The sequence below is a fragment of the Lepisma saccharinum genome, chromosome 29 (assembly GCF_977018435.1).
Source record: "Lepisma saccharinum chromosome 29, izLepSacc3.1, whole genome shotgun sequence".
Taxonomy (NCBI): Eukaryota; Metazoa; Arthropoda; class Insecta; order Zygentoma; family Lepismatidae; genus Lepisma; species Lepisma saccharinum.
In genome coordinates, this window is record NC_139257.1 from 48,606,544 (window position 1) to 48,629,656 (window position 23,113).

Genomic DNA, 23,113 nt, shown 5'->3' on the forward strand with positions numbered 1-23,113 from the left:
GCAAGCAATAAATGCAAGCTTACAAACTCTGCATAGGATGTTCATGTAAAACACTGCACAATTGAATAGAAGCAGTATTGGTAGATGACAGGCATAAGATGAATAGACAACCAGAGTGTTTGCACAAGATAACCTGATGGAAAATCTTAGTGAAGAAACAAATTACAAACAATTTCACTTACTGAAAATAATGAAAAATAGAAGCTGTGTCTTGCTGTAGTGATGAATGTTGAGATTTCATTAAAAAAAGGACCTTGAGATATTTACTGTATAATTAGTTTTGCTGACTCCTATATTAGTAAATAAAGAATGCAATGTTGCCATATTGTAGTCATATGTTGTTTATTTTTCCTTGCAGCACCCTTGAAGGGCATTCCTAGTCGTGTCCCTGCAGGAGGTTTCCGATCGCCTAGTCAAACAAACCCTTCAATGTCTCGACCTATGCCCCGTACTCCTGCAGGGAGGAAGGACGGAGGGATCAAGTTACTCGACATAAACGAGCAGCCGCTGGGCTTTGCGCAAGCGAAGAAGAGGAAACGATTGCTTGGTAAGCATGGATTTTCAGTGTTGCCAACCATAAAAACTTTTCTTTATTTGTGTGTGAATGTTTCGTATAATTTTCAGTGCTGTTATATTTTGTAACATGTAATGAATATTGTCTTTCTTGACTTAAAACTTACAAGAACACATCACCACTCTTATCACTTTATTATCATATATCGTAGATTGGTCCATTTAACATGCATGTCTACAGAGGTGGTTGTTTACATTATGCTGAGCTCATTCTAGTTCTACCTCTTGCCAACAGATGGCATACATGGATTGTCTACAGTATAGTGTTCATTCAAGGAGGTGTTTATTTTTTTGGTATGCAGCTAGTTTATTTCATTACACATGCAAGGTGTCTACCAGTGAAGGAAAAGTCAAGAAATTATGCTTGTGGTCAAGAATTTACATTGTTATAAGGTATGCCCAAATGAAAAGGAGACCTTTTCTGTTGCGGCGTTGTATCTAATCAAAGAAGGTAAATATGTTTGCCGGTAGCTGGTTAGGTGTTTGTCCCAGTTTGCAGGTGTAGCGAACGGCTTCGCCTGCCGTTTCCTCAGTTAAAGAGAGTTGTTTTGAGTGGACGGGTGCATTATGGATTCCTCCAGATCAGCGCAGAGAGCTGTAATCCAATTTCCAAGGCGAGCATGCTTCACAAATTAATCGCAGGATGAAGGACGTTTACGGAGAGCAGTGTCTCGCACGTTGCACCATATCAGTTGGTGTCAGTATTATGTGGGGCGACGTGAAAGCACCAAGGACTTGCCACAACCCGGACAAGCGCACATTGCTTCTCCAGGACAATGCTAGGCCACATGTGGTCAAGAAGACCCTTGACTTGCCGAGAACATTTCAATGGGATGTCCTTACACATCCTCGGTGCAGCCCCGATATTTCCCCACGTGACTTTCATATCTTCGGCCCCTTAAAACAATCACTTAAAGGTCAACGGTTCGCCTGTGACAAGGAAGTGCAGAACACCGAGGAAAACTGGATCCGTAAGCAACCCAGGAGTTTCTACACTGAAGCCATCCACTCCCTTCCTACGCGCTGGGATCAGTGCATCAATATCAATGGCAATTATGTGTAGGTATCATGTTACACATCAATTGTACTTCACATATTATGTCATGCAAATATTCTGTATTATAATATCATTTAGATATAACCGTAGTCTCCTTTGCATTTGGGCATACCATATACATTCCTGTACTGGGATTTGATAAAATTGAATATTTGGAAGTTTAAAATTGTTTTGAGTTGTGGCTAAGCTTTGTCTTAAGAATTACATTCTTGTATGCATGAAATTTTGTAAGAACACTACATAAAATAACGTTGCCATTCCCCATCTAGGATGAAGTGTGAAGCATTAATTTTTACATGCATTAATAATTTAAGCAAGTTTAAATCTTGTTAAAGTACAGCGTCAGTTTTCATCTTCACCGGCCTTGCGGTAGTGATTTTTCATTGAATAAAAACACCTATTTTCTTTAATTTCCAACTACAGTCAAACCCTGATTTTACGTTTTTCAGGGGCCCATAAATAAGAAACGTAAAATGCAGAAATGCATATGGGAGGGGTGAAACTCAAGTGTCAGTAAGAAATGACTACACAATCGACGTTTTGGGGGTATATTATATCAAAAATTGTTTAACAATGGGATAGAGGTATGATTATGAATTTCCAAGGGAAAAAGCAAGACCTGCTGTGAAAGTCAATGACGGATTAACGGGACCCACTTTCGTAGGGTAGGGACGTTGGATGACTGTTTCTAACTGCCATCTGTTAGGTTCATTTGATTGTGTGGGATATCTATTTACTCTGTAAACTGGTAATTAGTTGCTAGTTTTTGAAGTCCCGGGTAATTAGAGAAGTAGGTGATCATTTAGAGCTGGACGTCAAGCATTTTTATATTCTGCAATCAAAGTGTCCTGAAGACATGCAGAATGATTCAGATTCCACTTTGAGCTGCATATGTATCCAGTCCCGATTAGCCCAACAGCATGAAGTGAAGAAATCAAGCTTTGTCAAACTTACGCATTTTTAGACGTCACAAGAAATTATGAGTGACGTGTGCAAATTTCCCCCCCCCCTTGGGCACGCCACTGAGTGTTATTTACATCCATATTAATTGACCATTTATTATTGGATTTATAAGTCTTGTGGTGGGCAAACACCCCTTCCACCAATAGTTTCCCAGTAAATAACGTGTTTCCTTTTTTTTTTTTTGTCTTCCCGACAACTTTTTTTAATTTTGCGTGATTTATTTTCAGCACGTGAATGGTTCCGAAGTAAACGGCGATTATATCATTCGTAGCATCATGTGCATTTCCTTCCTGCACTGCTCTGTGTGTTCAAGGTGTTTATCCGAAGCCAGAACAAGAAAAGAAAAAGATAGTCTTTTTTTGTTAACTCTCGCATTGTGTCTGTTGCTCGTGTTTCTTCCCTTATGAGTCATAGCTCTAAAGCCGGCTGCTTGCAGACACCCTCCGACCCGTTTGCAACGGGAGGGAGTCGAAGGGGGAGACGAAAAAAGGCAGTAGAGCCGCGCGTATCGGAAGTGTGCTCATTCCCGCTCGACCAAGTTACAGAAAGAAAAGATGGAAAGGGGGGGGGGGAGGAAGGATCACTGCTTGACACTCTCCCATGTTGTCATGTCAATGCTTCAGACATAGGAGCAAGATTTCCGACGCAGGACATTAAAGAATGAGAAACCGACTCAATCGTTCAATTACTGCATAGCTGTGCACGGTGGCTGATTAATGAGATCATGGAAGAGGGCATGTTTTTTTTTTTACTTGCATCACGTTATGTTCGTTGAATGCACGTATTCAGTTTCAAGAGCAACTCCGTAATTTTAGACGTCCAAGGAAAGAAGATGGGAGATCGCTTTTTGCCTTTTATGTTAATTGGTTAAGATGTCACGTCCACACGAGCAAGAAAATCAGGGCAGAAATACTTGGCACTTTTCACTAAAGACTAGTGATACCGTAGGGGGCATGAGAAAGCAACCCCCCCCCCCCCACTTTCAAACGAGAAAAAGGCGAAGGTACAGTTCCCCATGCACTTTGCACCATGCTGTGATGCATATAACATGCATGTGATCAGCACCATGCTCCGACTGCCTTTACCTCACATACTCTTCGATCTCTTCCAATTTGGAGGTGATGTGATCAGCACCATGCTTGGGCAGCCTTTACCCACCAAGGTTGCCGCCAGGTACAAATTTATTTTAGGCTGGGTGAGCTCCAGAGCTGCTTTATGTGGTAGCTTAGATCACCCGCATTTTAATGGCATTTAGATGCGCACTATATTTGGCTGCTCTCAGAAAATATTGCCGCACCCCTCGTTTATTCACTCATTTTTCCTTGCCCTGTCACTTTACAGCACACGAGTCACGTAATATGCATAGAGACACATTGTCTGCCTCACGTAGAATAATACATTTATCCAAACTTCGCCCCTCCCCCACACAATTGATTTCACAAGAATATTGTTACGTCAGTGAGTAAAATATCGCCCTATCCGCTCATAGAAAAGAAATCACTTCAGCTTCATTCTGATAACCAAATTATATAGCGTTCGTGACAAAACCACAGATTTAAAAAAAATCAAACTAAATCCAATCGTATTTACTTAGGAATCGAAACGACTTTCCATTGAAGAGGAAGTGCAGTTATCATCATGTATGGCAAATCCTTATTTTCCATTTCCAACTCTGCAAACAAGAAGAAAGGAAAAAAATTACAAACATGAAACAAGCCTCCTCCCCTCTTTTTCTCGTTCCCGTCAACTAGGAAGGATTCCGTAAATGAGTGGGCAATGAGTCCCGTTGTCAATTTTCCACTCGCATTTCTGTGGAGGGGAAGGGCAATCAAAGACACCTCAGTCACACACGTGTCCAATCTCTAGGGAAGGCAGCATTTAGAGAGAATCGGTTTGGCAACAGTGCACTTCTGAGACAAAAGGATCGGCCCATTTATTCTTCACAGGGACTACAAGAAGTGCCGTTGTCCCTTCCTGTCTTTCAAGGAAGGTGCGACAAATGCAAGTTGTAGCCCACCTCCCCCCTCCCCAGCCTTCCACAGACCATGCCTTTTCGCTCCTCTCCTCTTGCATGAAAGCCTAACATCTGGAAGTTCAAGGTTGCGTGGTGAATGAAACAACTGCAAAAGCAGGGAGAAGTCACGGTCAGAAGTCAGCAAAACAGGTTTCTGCTAAATTTTAAAGATATCGTCACAGCTCTAAAAACGTATAAAGCGGGAAACAGGAGTTTGAGCGAACGTAAGATCGAGGTGAACGTCCTATTATTTAACACGACCTTTTGCCGGGACCTGACTGGATGAACGTATTAAGCAGGAAAAACGTATAATGCAGGAACGTAATATCGGGGTTTCACTGGATACCTAAGTAAGGAGCAATTAAACAAGTGTTTAGATGAAGGGTGAAGAATTTTGGATTTGTTATTTTGTAGACACCCTGACATGTCAACACATGAAAAACAGTGTCATGATATTCATTGCAACTTTGACGGATAACTTGATGAAATGTTTGTACCTGTATTCAGATTCAACTGTAACATTTCCCTTTCGGAGGGTGCAAAGTCAAAATCAAACATATGCACAGACATGAGCATCGGGAGTCAATTAGGTTTGTCGACTCCTTCCCCCCCATACCCAGGAATTGGCACCTTTCATTTCAAGTTACAAAATACCGAAAGCTTGTTACTTCTTTCATTATTAATTACAGAAATATGGTTCAGTTAGTTATTATTTGAACAGACATTTAGTTATTATTCAAACAGAATAATGAAGTAAAAAAATACGTTAAATTGAAAAATGAGAAAACAATGACTACAGTTTATTACAAAATTGCGAAAATCAGTTTTATTTGCGAGTGCACACACCATACATTCTATCTAAAATTTCCTTCTAACTTTTAAGATTATTTTTTTTTTTTGAACGAGGTGTGACCTGGATATACATTACTTGGGGGATGGAGTAGAAATGTCTCTCCAAGGGTATATTAATAATTGTTTTTATTTCTATTATTCAAGTTTTATCAATTGCCTGACCCCCTACAAAAAATTCTAGCGACGCCCATGTGTACAAATGTTAGCTGTTAAATTAACATTAACTGTGCGTATTGAGAATATTCTATATAGTTAATATGAAAGTTATGAGAAAAGGAAATTTTAAACCATTATGTGGATATTATGTACATGTAATAGTAGGGAGTCAATGGTTATTTAGTGCTGTGTTAATATATATATATATATATTTTATTTATCAGAAATTGAAGAAGCTAAGAAAGCAACTGAAGCCCAACAACAACAGATGCAGCAGCAAGAGCAGAACAGCACGCCTGACTATGCAGTGGGGCTGACGGCAACAAATCCTCCAACGCCGGCCCCTGCCGTTGTGACGTACCCGCCAACGCCTCAGCCTGTTACTACAATCATTACCACGTTGCCCAGTAAGTGCAGTTCAATGCTTAGGTACATTTTTTTCATTTAGCCTCCCCGATGGTGCAGTGGTAGCATTGTCGCCTTGTAATGAAGGGGTCCCGGTGGATGCACATAGTGGTTTGGATTCAACTCTAAACTGTAGGCCCAGTCCCAATTAGCCTATCTGTGCATAAAGTGGACTTAAAACACCAACTCAACTCAACAACTCATTTAGCTCATATATGAGGGGATATCTGAGTAAATTTTCTACAGCCAAAGTATTCACAAAAACTGAAATATACATTTGGAAGTACATATATTTGGCACTTTTCCGTGAGATGGCAGGTGTGTGCATAGCGTGCACGCTGAGAGGCAGTTGTTCCAAACTATGCTGAGACGTTCGACACAGTTGAGCTGCAGAGTGTCATTTGGTTTCTGTGGTCAAAGGGACAGAAACCACCTGAAATCTTTCATGAGTTGTGTACAGTGTATGGTGACACGTGCATGACTTTCACAAATGTCTGTAACTGGTGTGCAAAGTTCAACGCATGGCATGTAAATGTCTTTGATGAACCCCGTTCTCGACGGCTTCACACATCCCACACACAGAGAGGAAGACCTGTGGTCAACAATCCAAACAAAGAGGATACAGTGGGCATTGCATATGGCAGTGCATACACCATCCTCCATGAAGAACTTGGGTATCGCAAAGTGTCAGCGAGATTGCTCCCCAAACAGCTCACGCCACAGCATATGGAGTACTGTATGGGATACTGTCTTGAGCATTTGCTCCAGTACCATAGGGCTGGAAACATATTCCTCGACCACATTGTTACCGGGGACGAATCGTTGGTTTTTCATTATACCCCTGAATGAAAGCAACCGAGTATGGTATGGAAACACACAAACTCACCCCCACCCAAAAACTTCAGGACAACCCCATCTGCAGAAAAGGTTTTGCTTACAGTTTTCTGCGACAGCCAGGGTGTCATTCTTGCTGATTTTTACAGGAGCAACTGTAAAAGCGGCTGCATATTGTGCCACACTGTATCGTCTATACGAGCTGCTCTGCGCCGTAAACGTCCAACAAAATCTCTGAAGGAGGTCATCATTTTCCATGACGATGCTCGTCCCCATGTGGCTGCATCAGTGACGCAATTCCTGGCATTGGGAAATTCTCGAGCATTCAGTCCAGTTCTGGCCCAGTCAGATTTTCACCTGATCGGTACAAAAACAGAGTCAATTTCGGGTTCAAAAGCCATAAATAAAATAAAATTTCGGCCTTATAGCTGTGAATAATCACATCAAAAGTGCTATATAAAATGACATTTTGGTTTTAAAATTGTGAATATAATCCAAAATTTGATTTAAATACTGCTCTTATTACACAAAGTAAACTTTTCCCTTCTAATAACGCATTTATGTAGTTACCAGAGTATTAAGTTTATTGCTGTGTAAAGGGGTCCATTTTTGCTTCTCAAATATTTACAGCAGAATTAATGAATTTTCCATGAATTGCATAACTCACAGGATACTTTGGACTTCAGAAAGTGTCGCATTGGTATATAAACAGTAAATTTTGTGTTGAAGAGTATATTTCGCATTTTGCAGTTCATTTCGCATTAATTTGTGACAAAACAATGTATGAAAATGCACATCACACCTTTCAGAAACATGAAAAATGAACATTACAGCATGTTATTTCATATTTCGTGTTTTCGTCAAAAACGAAATTTGCATGCCTCATATCAGCGTTGAACAAAAGTAATGAACCGGAAACTTTTACTAGACTATTCATGTCATTGAATGCAGCTTATCACACAGTCAGAGGAAAATTACTGCTATTATGGAATCTTTAAAACACACCATTAAATTTTCATAACTGATGTTCATTTTGTGGCAAAAAAAGCCAGTAATTGTTAAAAATTAAGATGGAATACACAACGTGTAATTCTAGGAATTTCAGCATGCTTTTCAATAACTCCCTAGCAACAGTAATTTTCTTCTAGCTGTACTACACTAGTTCAATATAACATCTAGGGATGTCGGTTTATTAGTAAAATTCCCGATAAAGTGCCCCCCCTGTGCATAGCACCATACCATGAAGGCGTATAGGGGGTGTGGGGGTAACGCCCCACACTTTCTTGATCCAGTCGTGAGTGGGGGTGATGTGATCAGCATCACACCCCTGACTGCCTTTACTCCCCAGGGTTTCTTCCAGGTACCCATGTTATTTGATGCTGGGTGGGCACCGGGGCCGCTTCCATCGTTAGAAAAGTTCCCGGACTTGAACCGGGCAGGGATCGAACCCGGGACCTTTATCATGGTAGTCAGATGCATTACCGATTGAGCCACCGTGGCCACTTATTGGGTCAAATAAAGTGCACGAACATGTTGATGGACAATTTGCACAGTAATACTCATGGATCCCATTGTACCAGCCAAAATTTCATATCGGACCATCCCTAATAGAATTGTATTAACCGTACTTACAGAAGTGCTTTTGTGTTGATTCGTGGCACATGTTTTACTCCTTTTGTACAGTCATGGACACTTGTAACGCCCATATGCTTTCAATGGGATTTCTACAACCCAGAAGTGTCCATGACTGTACATAGCCACTGTGCAGATTACGCTATTCTCCCATTGACACCATTGTACAGCATGCAGTGCCTACATGTTCAATGTTCTGGTTTTTAGTATGCACATGTGTGTTGTGTGTCTGCGATATGTGGACTGTGGCAGTTCTTCATTGAACCACACTTGTATAATAATGTGAGGTAGATGGGGCACTGTCTATGTGCACGATTACAAATCTAAACACAAGGTTTTGTACTTGTTTTATTTACAATTTTTTTATTTTTTCTTTGGAGGAAAATGTCATCCTAAGTGTATTCTTTAATACACTTAGGTGTAAGTTTATTCTTTCGAAGTGTAGTCACTCAGATCTGTCATTACTTTATAGCCATCTGAGATTTCACAATTTTATTTGTAGTTTTTCTTTATAAACGTTTAACCATTTCTCCAAGGTCTTGGAAAGAAGGTTTTTCATGTTTTCTTTTTTTTTTTCAGCAGCAAATGTTGCAGCCGCATCGGATGCAGCTCCACAGACTGGCGAGACTTTGACACAGCAGTTGCAACCTGTGACGGTGACCGTTGCGAACCCCCAAGAAACGAAAGTTCAGGTGGTGCAGCCAAGTTACGTTCCGCAGCCAGCAACGGCGGCTATTCAGGTAGTTTTTAGTTCCATTCATTATTTAATATCTTTGGTACTGACATTTCCTCAAGCACAGTAACGCTGCTTTGTTTATAGTTAACCTTGTACTGAACCAATATTTAAACACTGTAACAATTTCAAGTTGGAGGGGAAAATGACTTGGATGTATAATTACGTAATTTGAACTGTAAATTTCAATATTTGGTGAAGATAACTACAAACTTTCAGGTACAGTAAAACTTCTCAATAACGGACACGCCTGGGGGAAAAATAAATGTCCGTTATCAAGAAGTGTCCGCTATTCAGAAAATAGTGTAGTATGTTAGACAATAGGATAAGCATATTACAGTACATATGTACTTTACGAACATATTTTTTTCCCCCCTACATTCAGGGAACAAAATAGTGTACTACATACGGTGAATTTAAACTGTGCAGCTATGTCTCGAACACTAAGTTTCTCTTTGTCGTAGACGTTGATCGCTTCAACTTTTACCTTTAAAGTCAGTCGTTTGTGTTTCTGTGACATTGTAGCAGAAGTGACACACACTTCCCAAGATAACAACAAAGAATACTGTCTACTGTCTGCACTTTTAAAAAGAAATACGTTCGGTGTAGCATGAAACAATGCTCGCTAGTTCGAAATACTGGCCATTGTTGTGTCGAATTCCAGGACTTGCGACCGTATACTTTCAGGCTGTCTGTTATTAAGAAGTTTTATTTGTTTTGGGGAGGTAGTTTTTAGTGTCCACATCCATTATTAAGAATCTCCGTTATCGAGAAGTAATATTGCAATTAAATCCCATGTATTTCTACTGGGGAATGTAAAAATGTCCGTAGAGGTGTCCGTTAGGAGAAGTTTTACTGTATATTATTTATTGAAGGTGTTTCTCAAACATAAACATAATTTCACACACAGAACATAAGGAAATATGTGTGTGAGATTCAATCCGTGTGATGTGTCAGCCGCTGAGACAACACACGTACACTAAGTTGTCATCTCAAGATTTTGTCGCTGAAGACTTCTAGTTCATGTTAGCATTGCTCATCTAATCATTTCTCATCACTGTCATTAACCAAAAGCAGTAGAAAGAGATGCAAACTAAGAAAATTATAATTATGCAACATGTGCAAGATACTTATTTAGATTCTTTAAAACATTAAGAAGACTTGATTTCTTTAAATGTCTGAAACTGCTTTAATAATTACTTGAAAGAAAAGAAAGAGTTGCTAATACTTCAGTAGCCAGATGGTTAGCACCTTTGGTGCAAGCGATCCCAGGTTTGGAGCCCAGTGGGAGCCCCAAAAATTTCAGCGTTGACCCAGCATCGTGAGGTCAATTGCAGAGCTTCATAATGAAGTAGCAGGCTTCGGTCTCGAAACCAGAAAATTGTGGCGATGGCATTTAATGCGCTGACCCATGCATCACCCAATGAAAAAGTCTGCTCTGGCAGGCCTTGGCCTTTAGAGGGCTGTTTACATGGATTTTATTTTAGTTTAGCTTATCTTTTGTACCGAGTTTATCACACATTTCCCATTACAGGTGCAGTCGCAACCAGCGCAGGTGGTGGTGACCCAGCCAGCAACGGCGCAGGTGGCCACCATTCCGCTGTCGGCTCACGTGATTCAGATCAAACCAGCCACGCAGCAGGTGACGCAGATCAGGATCCAGCAGCATCCGCCAGTGCAGCCACAGGGACAGGGGAATCTGCAGAGGAAAGGATTGTCCCTTACGGTACGTTCATGCCCTTTAATCTGCAACTTTCAACTGAAATTGTGCAAAGCTCTTCTTTGCTTCAATAAGTTAGCATGAGACGTAACTGTAGTGTGTAAATAGGTTTATGAAAATTTCTGTGTGTGTATATATGTATTAGGGATGGGGCGATATGAAATTTTGACCGATACCGATAAAATACTGATATAAAATTGACCGATCTAATATAAAATTCCAAATGGTTCTTGAAGAACCTGAATGGAATTTCACAAACATTAATAAATGTGTTTCGAGGTGACTGCAGTGCAAAAGAAGTTGGGCTGTCATTCCCCAGGAAACCTTTCGCCACCTGATTGAAAGTATTCCTGCAAGAGTGAAGGCTGTCATCAAGGCTTAAGGGTGGGCCAACACCGTATTGACTGCCAGCGTTTCCAATGGAGGGCAGCCCAAACCTTTACTTCATTTTCAGGTGGGTGTCCAATATCTGATATTTTACTGGTCCGATATAAAATTGCAAATGTTCTTTGAAGTTTAGTTTATTATCTTCGTTAAATAATCAATGTAACAAGGTTATTGAAATGTGTGTGTGAAAAAGTAACTACTTGTTTAGACATTTACATTACAAACTAATGCATTGGAATTATATGTTTATACCTTTCAAAATAATAACAAAAAGCCTGAAAATATGACAATTGTTACTTACTGATGATTTACATGCCTTCCTCTTAGATCCACTGTAATCAGTAATTCAATCACTGTCTGAGTTTTAAGGTTTGATAACCATGGAAGGATTTGAAATATGTTTTCCCGTCATATATCATTCATGAAAGCTAAACTGTACATTATCAGGTTTGGAAAACAAAATTCACTTCTTTTTGTGCCGTCAATGATGTACTAATTCTTGAAGCATTGTCCAGGTTCTGGTACATCTGAGTTCAAAGATATGGGGATGTTTGTCCATCACTAATTATATTCACTTTTGTTTCACATAAAATGCAAGCACATGGGTTAATTTTGTCCTTGAAGTGTTGAGAATTTCATTTAGACTCTTATTAGACAAAGCAAACTGAATGAATATAGTGATCCATGTAAACGTAAATGTTTGGTTCAAGATTGAAATTCCAGACATTTATAACTACAGTGGAACCAAGATTTTACATTTTCCTGCTACATTCAATCATGATGGTCCCAACGTACCAAAATGTTATGAAGTTTTGCTCGATTTTACATTTTCTCGCATTTTAATTTTTTTCAACTTGGTTCGCTCAAAATCGTAAAATCAAGGTTCCACTGTATTTCGTGAACTAAATTTAATTCATAGCAAACGTGGCACTTTTTTGGGTGTAACATAATGTATCATTATTATTATTATATTTATATCTGTATTACTTATATTTACGCTGCTACTTTTTCATGTGTCAACCTGTGTATGTATACAGTGGAACTCTGGTTTTACTTTTTCTTGGATAATAGATTCAATCATGATGGTCCGAATGTAGCAAAGTGTTATGAAGTATTCCTTGCTATGCCACCTGTATTTGGTGTCTGTTCTATATACCATGGCTAATATATAGGGTTATGGGTTCTTTTTCTACGAATGTGAATCAAACAGTGGAATATCTGCCAATGGAGATAATAAGAAAATATATTCTGATACTTTTACGATACATAAGCCATATTTAACCCCTTAACCGCGGCGACCTTGAAGAGAAGTTCGACAAAAAAAAGATCGTCTACATATAGACACCGCAAAGTAATGTCATCATAAATAATAACTATATTCAGACTCTCTGCAAAATGAAGCTAATCAAAACAATCTATATATAGGCTCTGCTCCAATTTACCATTATATATTAATTTTTGGATTCATAAATTATTTTTATATTTTTAATTTGTACTTTCAATTTCTTTTCATAAGGTAAAATGTGTAATAGTTTTTTGTTTATTTCTTGAATAACAAACAAAATACACGTAATTACAAAATTAATATTATTAGTGAAATTTTATATACGAGGTTTTTTTTAATTAGGGACCGTTTTGCGCTCACGTTGGCAACACTGCGTGCTTGGCGTTTTGCGAATGTGTGTTAGTTACTGACATGCCTTGCACGTAAACAGATGCCATTTGCACGTTGTAAAATGCTTGGTGTGGTTGCGGTGGACAATGGAAGTGGTGCAGGTGATTGAAAATCTTGCCGAGTGTGAGATACGATCAGTGATCAGGTTTTTGACTGTGAAAAATGTGAAAGCGGCAGACATTTATCGCCAGTTACGTGAGGTTTATGGTTAGAATGTCATTATTGAAGGCAAGGTGCTTAAGTGGGTAAGTCCGTTTAAGGCCGGTTGCACAAATGTTGATGATGAATCACGATCAGGAGGCCCTTCAATCATAACGGACTCATTGGTGCATGATGTTGAGAGCGAGATAAGAGCCAACTGCCGAATGGACAAACAGTTAATGCAGCCATGTATTGGAACTCTCTCAAGAAACTAGCGATTATCACCTATTCCTCCACTTAAACACTTTCCTCACTGGGAAGCGATTCAACATCGCCGATGAAGCCAAACAGACCGTGACAAATTGGCTGTCTGAACTGGCGGCAGATTTCTTTGATGACGGTCTACAAAAGTTCATCTACCGCTACGACAAGTGTCTCAACAACTATGGGAACTACGTTGAGAAGTAGCTGAATGTACATATGAACAGCCACAGAGGTAATTAAATTTCTTCCTTTGCATGTTTTAATTTTATTTCAAAATGGTCCCTAATGAAAAATAAACCTCGTATTTTGATTACAATGATAAAATATGTATAATGCCACAAAAACTTCTGTTGCTATAGAGTCAGTATATACCTACTTACAATAAAGAAACTAACAATTGTGATCTACATTCAATATATAATGTCACTTTCAATAGTCCTTCTTTTTTCTCAGGCTCATATTTACTTTGGTAAGTAGTTCACTGTATGATACTCTTTAAAACATGGTATGATGCAGAATGGCAACTTGCATACATCACAGCAATAGATATTCCTTCTAACTTTGTTTTGTAGTGTACAATACACGTATCATCTTTGAAGCTTCTTGAGACCAGGTGCATCACCAGTAAGAATTTCGACTGGAAAATGTCTTCCTGTAAGCCTTGTTGGACGTGTTCCTAAGTTGAGGGGACATCAGTTTTCAATCCAGTAGACATCTTTTCCATAAGCGCTGATGAGCTGCTCAACGAGATCCATTTTGAAATCAATAAATTTCTTTCCACCTCCGTTGCGCCTGTAAATGATGTGACTGTTGAGAAGAGTTATCTCAAGCAATCTGAAAAATATCTTCTAGTATTTCTTAACTCCTTTTCTTGTAGGCGAGGAAGCAGATGTAATTTGGTCCATTAGATCTATTCCTCTCATGTGACACCTTTTATACTGTACACACACTGTGGGTTTACTAATGGGTTTTCCTGCAACCTGGACGTCTTCCTTCGTGCCATCATAAATTGTGCTCAGCATATTTACATATTTCTTGTCTCTCCACTTCATGAGCTTACTCTTGAACCTAACAATAGTTTTTATAACCAACCAAAGGTTGGGTATACATCCCCAATACATACAGGCAGCACTCCACTCCAACCAAAGTACAAGGCCAATTCAATTCAGGTAAAATTAATAGGAATAGACATTCCCAGATATGTTAAGATTAACAGAAATTAGGCCTAATTAGTAAAAGTATGATAAAACATCAAAATATTAAGTAAATAATAAGCCCCAGACCAAAATTCATTGGTTATCAAAAATACATCCCTTTTGTTGATAGGTAGAATTCAGAGAGCACATGTTACTTTTCATGCAAATTTTTTATTAATACAGATATTTCCAGGATAATATTTGTGCAAGCACAAAATAACTTGCTTTCCCTGAAAATAACTCCGAGTAACAATTATATGTGCAAACAAACCACAAAAACATCAAAAAATCGATGTTTTTGGACAAAAGACAATCGGTCTCACAGCACCAGAGCCATCTGGTGAGAGTCAGTGGAACTAGCCCTGACTAGACTGCCATCTATTGGGCTTCTCAAGGTACTTGATGAAGGCAAGTAACCCAAGGTGCTGTGGACCAATCAGATGGCCTCATGGGCGTGGCTACCAGACAATGAGTCTGTGATAGCTTTTAACATGTGAGGAAGCCATCTTGATTTCACTTCTTGCTAACAGTTGGTACAGTTAACATCGCTCCAAGTTTTGGGCCAGAGTAGGCCAGTGGAGAGAGGACAATGGTGTCACCAGTGTGTGAAATATCCAATAAGGGCTTGGGAATAGTCCTGTAGTGTATAATATGAACGAATTACAGCACTGGAAGTGTCTTAAAGTGCATGGAACCTATATCCATGAAAATTCTGAAATTCTCAAAAGCACATGGTGAGGACAATGAGCCTCCAGGAAGCCATGATGCTTTGTATCCAAAGACATCCATAATTAATCGGCACATCCTTTGTGATATAGCTCCCTGAAACCGTTCATTTGCAAGACAATACCCATATGTCTTAAGATACCGCTATATTTTTCGTGTAAATTCTCAGAAAATCTCCCCATTTATAGTTGGAGTGACATGTGCAACAAGGCCCAGGTGTGGTAAGGTGAATGCAGAATATGTAAGTACAGTGTTTTTATTACCCATTTTGTTGGTTCCAATTGTAAAAACAATCTTATAAGTTTGTGCAGTGCTTGTATATAGTTAAAATGTATTAGTACCCCGAATATTAAATGTGTCTTTCCAACATCTTGATTTATCAATTCATATTTGGGCGGGTAAGTCCGGGAAGCGTACCACTCGCTCCGGAATAACTAGGCTGAAAGTCCCTATGATACACCAGCAATCATTCCTCGGAATGGATGCTGGTCTACTGGGGACATCCTCCATGTTAATGGTCACTGGAGGACAGCGTAGAGCTGCATGGGGATGGGTGCGTCCAGGTTGCACAGCAGAGTAGTTTCATAGGTTCAATCAAGCCCAAAGTGGGTGAGTAGGTTAGGTTAACCTATCCTATTGTTCGGCAACGTAACCTGGAGGCACGTATCCCTGGACCAGCCGCGTAGACAAAGCCATTCAACTCCCGAATCCATCGTCTGTCTTTATGTCTTTGTCTTTTGTCTCTTGCGCGGATCGCAAGATTATGAGACTCAGTACCGGCACTCCCCAAATATGAATACCAGATCAAGGTCGTTGGAACGACCAGCAGGTCGTGGGTTCCCACCCAACGGTAGTGCAAGTACCAGTAGTAACCCCCAACTTGACCTCATTGTGGCAATGCTCCAGGAGCAAGCGAAAGTCTCTGAAAATGTTAGTCAGAAACTTGAAGCACAGGGTCAGAAACTTGATGCGCAGGGTCAGAAACTTGATGCGCAGGGTCAGAAACTTGAGGCACAGGGTCAGAAACTTGAGGCGAAAATTGATGTTCAGGGTAGGGAATTTGCCAAGGCATCGGCTGAAGTAAATAAGAAACTTGAAGCCGTAAGGACGGAATTCCAGGCCAGACTGGACTCCATCCACAATGCCACCACGAAGACCTCAGAATTGTTAACTAAACAAGTAGCGACCAACACCAATAGAATTAACCAAATAGAGATCCAATGTAATGACCTAGAGTTAAGATTAGGTAGGGATTTTACACAAGTGTCAGGCCAAATTTCGGAACTGAGGGAACTCGTTAGCGAAGTGCAAGGCGGTGACAATCAGACCACCACAGCTCAGATTCTAGGAAGGTTAGATGCCCTAGAAAACATATGCAGAGAGCTCACTTGCAGTGACCACATGGTCACGATCGAGAACAGGGTTCTCGAGCAAGTGAGGAAGGAAATGCCGAACTGTCAGGCGGAAGGCCGCAGCTCGCATGTATGCATTTCCGAGGGCCAAGTCACTGAGCAGCGCACCTCCTCACAACAAAGGGTTGGTGAGAAACAGCTGCCAGCAGAACAAAGGTCTGACGATGCAAGCCTGATGAGGATTCTTGCTTGCCTGGAAGGGATGGAGAGACGAATAACTCAGTCCGCCCTTCCACTTACGTCAGCCACCATGCCCGTCTCACCTGCACGGAATGTGTCTGTTTACCATGCCTTGCACAAAACCAAACGAAGACCTAAGGGTTACGAAAGCTCTGACCAGAGCAGTGGCTATGTGTCTCCCCCTAACAAGTACCACCCACTTGGTAACTCCCCGGAATCCAATTCCGAAAGCTCGGATGCCGAAGTCCGCAGCCAAAGGAAGAGGAAGAATCGGAGGAGGAACAAGAGCAAACCTAGGGTTAGGTTTGCTGATCTCAAACAGCTCCCAACCTTTAACGGGCAGGGTAACAGGCTGGCCTCAGATTTTGTGCAGGAGTTTGAGAGAGATCTCTCTCTCCTGGAGGTAGATTTGGCGGATGCCCTCCAAATAATCTCGTTCTGTCTACGGGACGAGGCAGGGCAGTGGTACGAGAGGAACGAACGAAAGTTCAAGTCCTACTCGGATTTCAAAAGGCAGTTCCTCTCATATTTCCAAGGGGATGGGTGGAGAGCTTCTTCCCTTGCGAAGGCTCTCAACGAAAGGTACAACCCATCCCAGCACAGATCAGTGCACAAATATTTCTGGCGACAAGTCAAAATGATTAGGCTTGCGTTGCCAGAAATCGCCGACAACCAGGTTTTCACCCATGTTGTGCAACAGCTGCCGCGCAGCTTGAAGGACCAGTTAATCCTGGCTCCCTTCGTCTCTCTTCAGGAGGTGGCCAACTCCATACTTCGGTATGAGAGTGTGCAAGTGCCACAATATCCTGAGAGGGAAGTTGCAAGGCCAGCACGACCCAATTACGGGAAAACCACGACTCGCATTAACCGAACCTATGTGAGTCGTGGTCAGGGTGAAGCGAGCGGTTCATCCAAAAAGGAGGACGCTCACATGTGCAAATCTGCGAGGGGCTCCCGGCCTAAGGAGTACCCAAACAGAAAGGTAGACCGGAGAAAGGGTGGAACGTCCCAGCGTAAGAGTTCCGCCAGCTCACACGGGTCTTCCGAGCATCTCGCTGAGGTGCATCCAAATGTGCACAACCAGGGAAACTAGGTAGGCAACGTCCTGACGTGGGGAAGGGCGATGCCAAACCTAAACCTGTCCCACAATGTTCAGATTCATGCAAGCACACTCCACTGATAAATCAATATCAGGCAGTGGGTGATTCAATGTTGTCACGTCTTGCGCAAAGAAAATTCGGGTATCCTGTCCAAAGAGACAGTGATGGTAATTACCACATCGGACTTTGCATATCTGGACAAACCTCAGCGCAGTTGCTCAGTGCTTTGAGAAGGGAAAAGTGTGTCCATAAAAATGTGTTATTAATGGTATCCACAAATGATATGCTCCGAGGGAAGGACACCAACCAGGTGTTCCGGAACCTCCAGGATATCATTTACACCCTAAAGAGGAAAGGTGCTCAGAAGGTCATTGTTCTGACTCCTCCACCAGTTCCCAGGTTAGCCAATGAGAACCGACACAGGTTCTGGGCCATGTATGACTCACTAATTGCAAAAATATTATCCCTTGATGATAATAGCAATGTAAGGGTTCTGGATTCCTCATCGAAATTTGTGCACAAGGGCCAAGAAATGAACATGTCGCTGTTCGAAGAAACCATGGGTTACGGTCAAAACATGAGACCCGACCTGGTTCACTTCAGCCCACGAGGTATGGATGCCATACTCAATGCACTCGATGAGGTAAAATGGTTCACCAAACCAGGTCACACACCCAAGGGTAAACAAATGGAATCTCAACAGAGTGAGATGAATGCCATTCTGCCCTATGAGCAACCCTCGGGAAACTAGCCTGTGCTATTCTCGCTGGGGGTGATGGTGGCCAGGGTGTAACAATTCCTACTCGGTTAGTAAGCATGGAATTTAATAGTGAGGAAACTCATTGATATATGTTTTGTACATTTTTCACTTCCCCAAAGAATCATAGTAGACAATGGTCCCCAGTTAGGGCCAAACAATTCACTCAGGAACTCCGTTATGGAACACTGCCATATTCCTAAAGGTGAACAAACCGAATGGGATCAGCAATTGTTCATGGCTGTATCCCGGACGGCCGAAAGGTGAAACAAAGCCAACAGTAAGGTAAATAAGTCACAGCAAAACAGAACTGTGATCAAAGTGTACGACTTAGTTTTTCTTAAATCCCATCTCCAAAGCAAAGCTCTAGAGGGACAGACCCACAAATTGTTCCACACCTTCTTCGGTCCATTAGTTTGTAGTGATCAGGTGACGGATAACATATTTAATCTTGTTCATTGTGTTAGCGGTAAGAGCCTACCCAACCAACATGTCAATAACATGAAGTTGTGGAGGTGTAGCTATAAGGTGTATAGTCATTACATTGAGAAGCTCAGACTACTACATCCGGTGTTAGCATCGAGAGTACCTCAAAGAAGTTAATTCAAGCCAAGGGGCCTCTGAATTCAACGAGGACTCAACCTCAATCCCGACGGGGTGCAGCCGTTTCCCTACGACTTGCTTTGTCTGTTGGTAAGACGAGTAACTGCGCACAAATGGCTCCACCCTCGTACCCTTGTGATACTTCCCCATGGAAACTGTAGATGTCTGCTCGTCAGCTCTACGTTTCTTCCTAAACCCGATATCAGTAGGACCTAGGAGAGAAGTACGCGACGGTACGGCTCCTGCGCTATAGTATTAGTCGCATAAGAGGTATTGGTATCCCTCTAGCGCATCCAGGGTAAGACGCACGGATAGGAGTGTACAACAGGTACAAGATGAGGAGAAAAAGCTACACATTTTTCGAACACTAGTATTAATATATGTTAAAGGTCAGAGGTTTTGTGGATGAGGTTCTGTCTGGTCTGTGACATTCACCCATTTGTACATAGGGTAGAAATTTTTTTTGTCAAGATCATGTGAGGGATTATTTTATCATTGTATGCAAAAGTCAATTTCAGTGTTGTATACCAGAGTATTTCATTGTTGCATACAAAAGCCTATTTCATTGTTGAGTGTAAGAGTCAATTTCATTGTTGTATACAAAAGTATTATTTCATTGTTGTATACAAAAGTATTACTTCAGTATTATATGCCAAGGCAATTTCATTGTGGTATAAAGGGTAATTTCATTGTTGTCTACCCAGACCATTTCTTTGTTGGACACAAAAGTGAGTCCAACCATCATATAGAGGTTTATTTCCCTATGAGTACAAATCTATGCTAGATCACTCACTACCAATCAAGCAAAATATTGCTTAGCAATCATTGGGTATTTGCACTACCGATGGGTTGGGTTCGACCAAACCAGGGTTAGCAGTAATGGAAATATGCGAGCACCCCCAAACATATAGGGTTGTTTATAAGGAACAACCCAAAAACCAACAAGGGTAAGGTCAAAGCCTGCGTGTGAAGTGGGGCCAGTGAGTACATCACTCCAACTCCCCCTCAGTGTCACCACAAAACCCCGGAGCAAACATACAAAAGTGCATGGTGTCATAGGCAGCAGCAGACCCCCAAGCATATTATACCAGGAACTAGAGACAATCTTTTCAGCGTTCCAACAATATGGGGAAGCAGGGAGTGTGTCAGGGGTTCGTAATCGAACAATGACATCCAGAAACGAACCACCATGACAATCCTACAGACTTCACAAAATGAGTGCATTCCACAGATTGTACACAATCCCAATGGACAGCCAGGTCGAAGCATTGTTCCGCTAAGCGAGCAACAAAAACATTTGATGGCAACGCAAAGTGCACAAAGCCAGGCGACAGCTATCTCCACCTAAGGAGATATTGAAGAACAATTGTGAGGTGATCAAATGTGGACAACAGACCAAGGCGTATGGTGAACATTTTTTGAAGGTACTGCACCCTCAAGTGAATGAGGGGCAGAGACATTAGATACGTACCTAAAAACTACTAAGCAGTTCGAATACAAAAACTGTATTCAGTGCGGCAATAAGCAGATATAACATGAATGACTAAAATCATTTATTGAAAACTTTTAAGTGTGTGTTATATTAACCATGTATATACCGTCTAGGAAATTGTTCGATATATCGGACAGAACAATATCTCAAACATAGATCCAAGTGACGGGCAAGAATAATTGCAAATTTATTTTCTTTCATGTATATGTTCTTTTCGGACCAGCGTGGTCTTAACAATTCAGTGTGTATATAAATATTTTGTGTATGTATTTGGGTATAGTGTAGTAAAGGGTAAAGAAAAATGATCCGCTTCACGTATCCTTTTTCTTTTCCCGAGGGCCCGGGATATGTATAACCAACCAAAGGTTGGGTATACATCCCCAATACATACAGGCAGCACTCCACTCCAACCAAAGTACAAGGCCAATTCAATTCAGGTAAAATTAATAGGAATAGACATTCCCAGATATGTTAAGATTAACAGAAATTAGGCCTAATTAGTAAAAGTATGATAAAACATCAAAATATTAAGTAAATAATAAGCCCCAGACCAAAATTCATTGGTTATCAAAAATACATCCCTTTTGTTGATAGGTAGAATTCAGAGAGCACATGTTACTTTTCATGCAAATTTTTTATTAATACAGATATTTCCAGGATAATATTTGTGCAAGCACAAAATAACTTGCTTTCCCTGAAAATAACTCCGAGTAACAATTATATGTGCAAACAAACCACAAAAACATCAAAAAATCGATGTTTTTGGACAAAAGACAATCGGTCTCACAGCACCAGAGCCATCTGGTGAGAGTCAGTGGAACTAGCCCTGACTAGACTGCCATCTATTGGGCTTCTCAAGGTACTTGATGAAGGCAAGTAACCCAAGGTGCTGTGGACCAATCAGATGGCCTCATGGGCGTGGCTACCAGACAATGAGTCTGTGATAGCTTTTAACATGTGAGGAAGCCATCTTGATTTCACTTCTTGCTAACAGTTGGTACAGTTAACATCGCTCCAAGTTTTGGGCCAGAGTAGGCCAGTGGAGAGAGGACAATGGTGTCACCAGTGTGTGAAATATCCAATAAGGGCTTGGGAATAGTCCTGTAGTGTATAATATGAACGAATTACAGCACTGGAAGTGTCTTAAAGTGCATGGAACCTATATCCATGAAAATTCTGAAATTCTCAAAAGCACATGGTGAGGACAATGAGCCTCCAGGAAGCCATGATGCTTTGTATCCAAAGACATCCATAATTAATCGGCACATCCTTTGTGATATAGCTCCCTGAAACCGTTCATTTGCAAGACAATACCCATATGTCTTAAGATACCGCTATATTTTTCGTGTAAATTCTCAGAAAATCTCCCCATTTATAGTTGGAGTGACATGTGCAACAAGGCCCAGGTGTGGTAAGGTGAATGCAGAATATGTAAGTACAGTGTTTTTATTACCCATTTTGTTGGTTCCAATTGTAAAAACAATCTTATAAGTTTGTGCAGTGCTTGTATATAGTTAAAATGTATTAGTACCCCGAATATTAAATGTGTCTTTCCAACATCTTGATTTATCAATTCATATTTGGGCGGGTAAGTCCGGGAAGCGTACCACTCGCTCCGGAATAACTAGGCTGAAAGTCCCTATGATACACCAGCAATCATTCCTCGGAATGGATGCTGGTCTACTGGGGACATCCTCCATGTTAATGGTCACTGGAGGACAGCGTAGAGCTGCATGGGGATGGGTGCGTCCAGGTTGCACAGCAGAGTAGTTTCATAGGTTCAATCAAGCCCAAAGTGGGTGAGTAGGTTAGGTTAACCTATCCTATTGTTCGGCAACGTAACCTGGAGGCACGTATCCCTGGACCAGCCGCGTAGACAAAGCCATTCAACTCCCGAATCCATCGTCTGTCTTTATGTCTTTGTCTTTTGTCTCTTGCGCGGATCGCATTTTGCCTTTTTTCAACACTTCGTCATTTAATTCCTTGCAAAGGTTCTTCCTCGTGAAATGCACTGTTACTATGGCATCTGATTTGTTAGCGACAAGAATCTCATAAAGCTCAGGAGAGACATAGAAATTGTCTATTCCAAGAGTGTATCCTTTATTCAATAATGGATCCATAAGACTCAAAACTATCTTCGTTGGCTTGATGAATCCTGTGCTAATTTCTTCAGATATTCCTGGAATATTACAGGGATAAGTCATTTTTTTACCCGTGTAAACTAGAAGATTCCAAACATAG

At 40.9% G+C, this 23,113-nt stretch overlaps 1 protein-coding gene across 4 annotated transcripts in view; it reads left to right on the plus strand.

Annotated features, from left to right (window-relative positions):
- The window catches only part of Nelf-A (Negative elongation factor A), a 50,429-nt gene that overhangs the window by 9,742 nt on the left and 17,574 nt on the right, over positions 1-23,113 (plus strand). For 3 of the 4 annotated variants that reach the window (XR_014440964.1, XM_083114790.1, XM_083114793.1), the window contains exons 5-8: positions 359-547; positions 5,840-6,022; positions 9,066-9,226; positions 10,754-10,945. Coding sequence is in view for 3 of the 4 variants with exons in the window: in XM_083114790.1 (XP_082970916.1) it covers positions 359-547; positions 5,840-6,022; positions 9,066-9,226; positions 10,754-10,945 (725 nt within the window). In the remaining variant the exon portion in view is untranslated. The remainder of the gene's footprint in view (positions 1-358; positions 548-5,839; positions 6,023-9,065; positions 9,227-10,753; positions 10,946-23,113) is intronic. The other variant, XM_083114792.1, reaches the window with a different exon arrangement.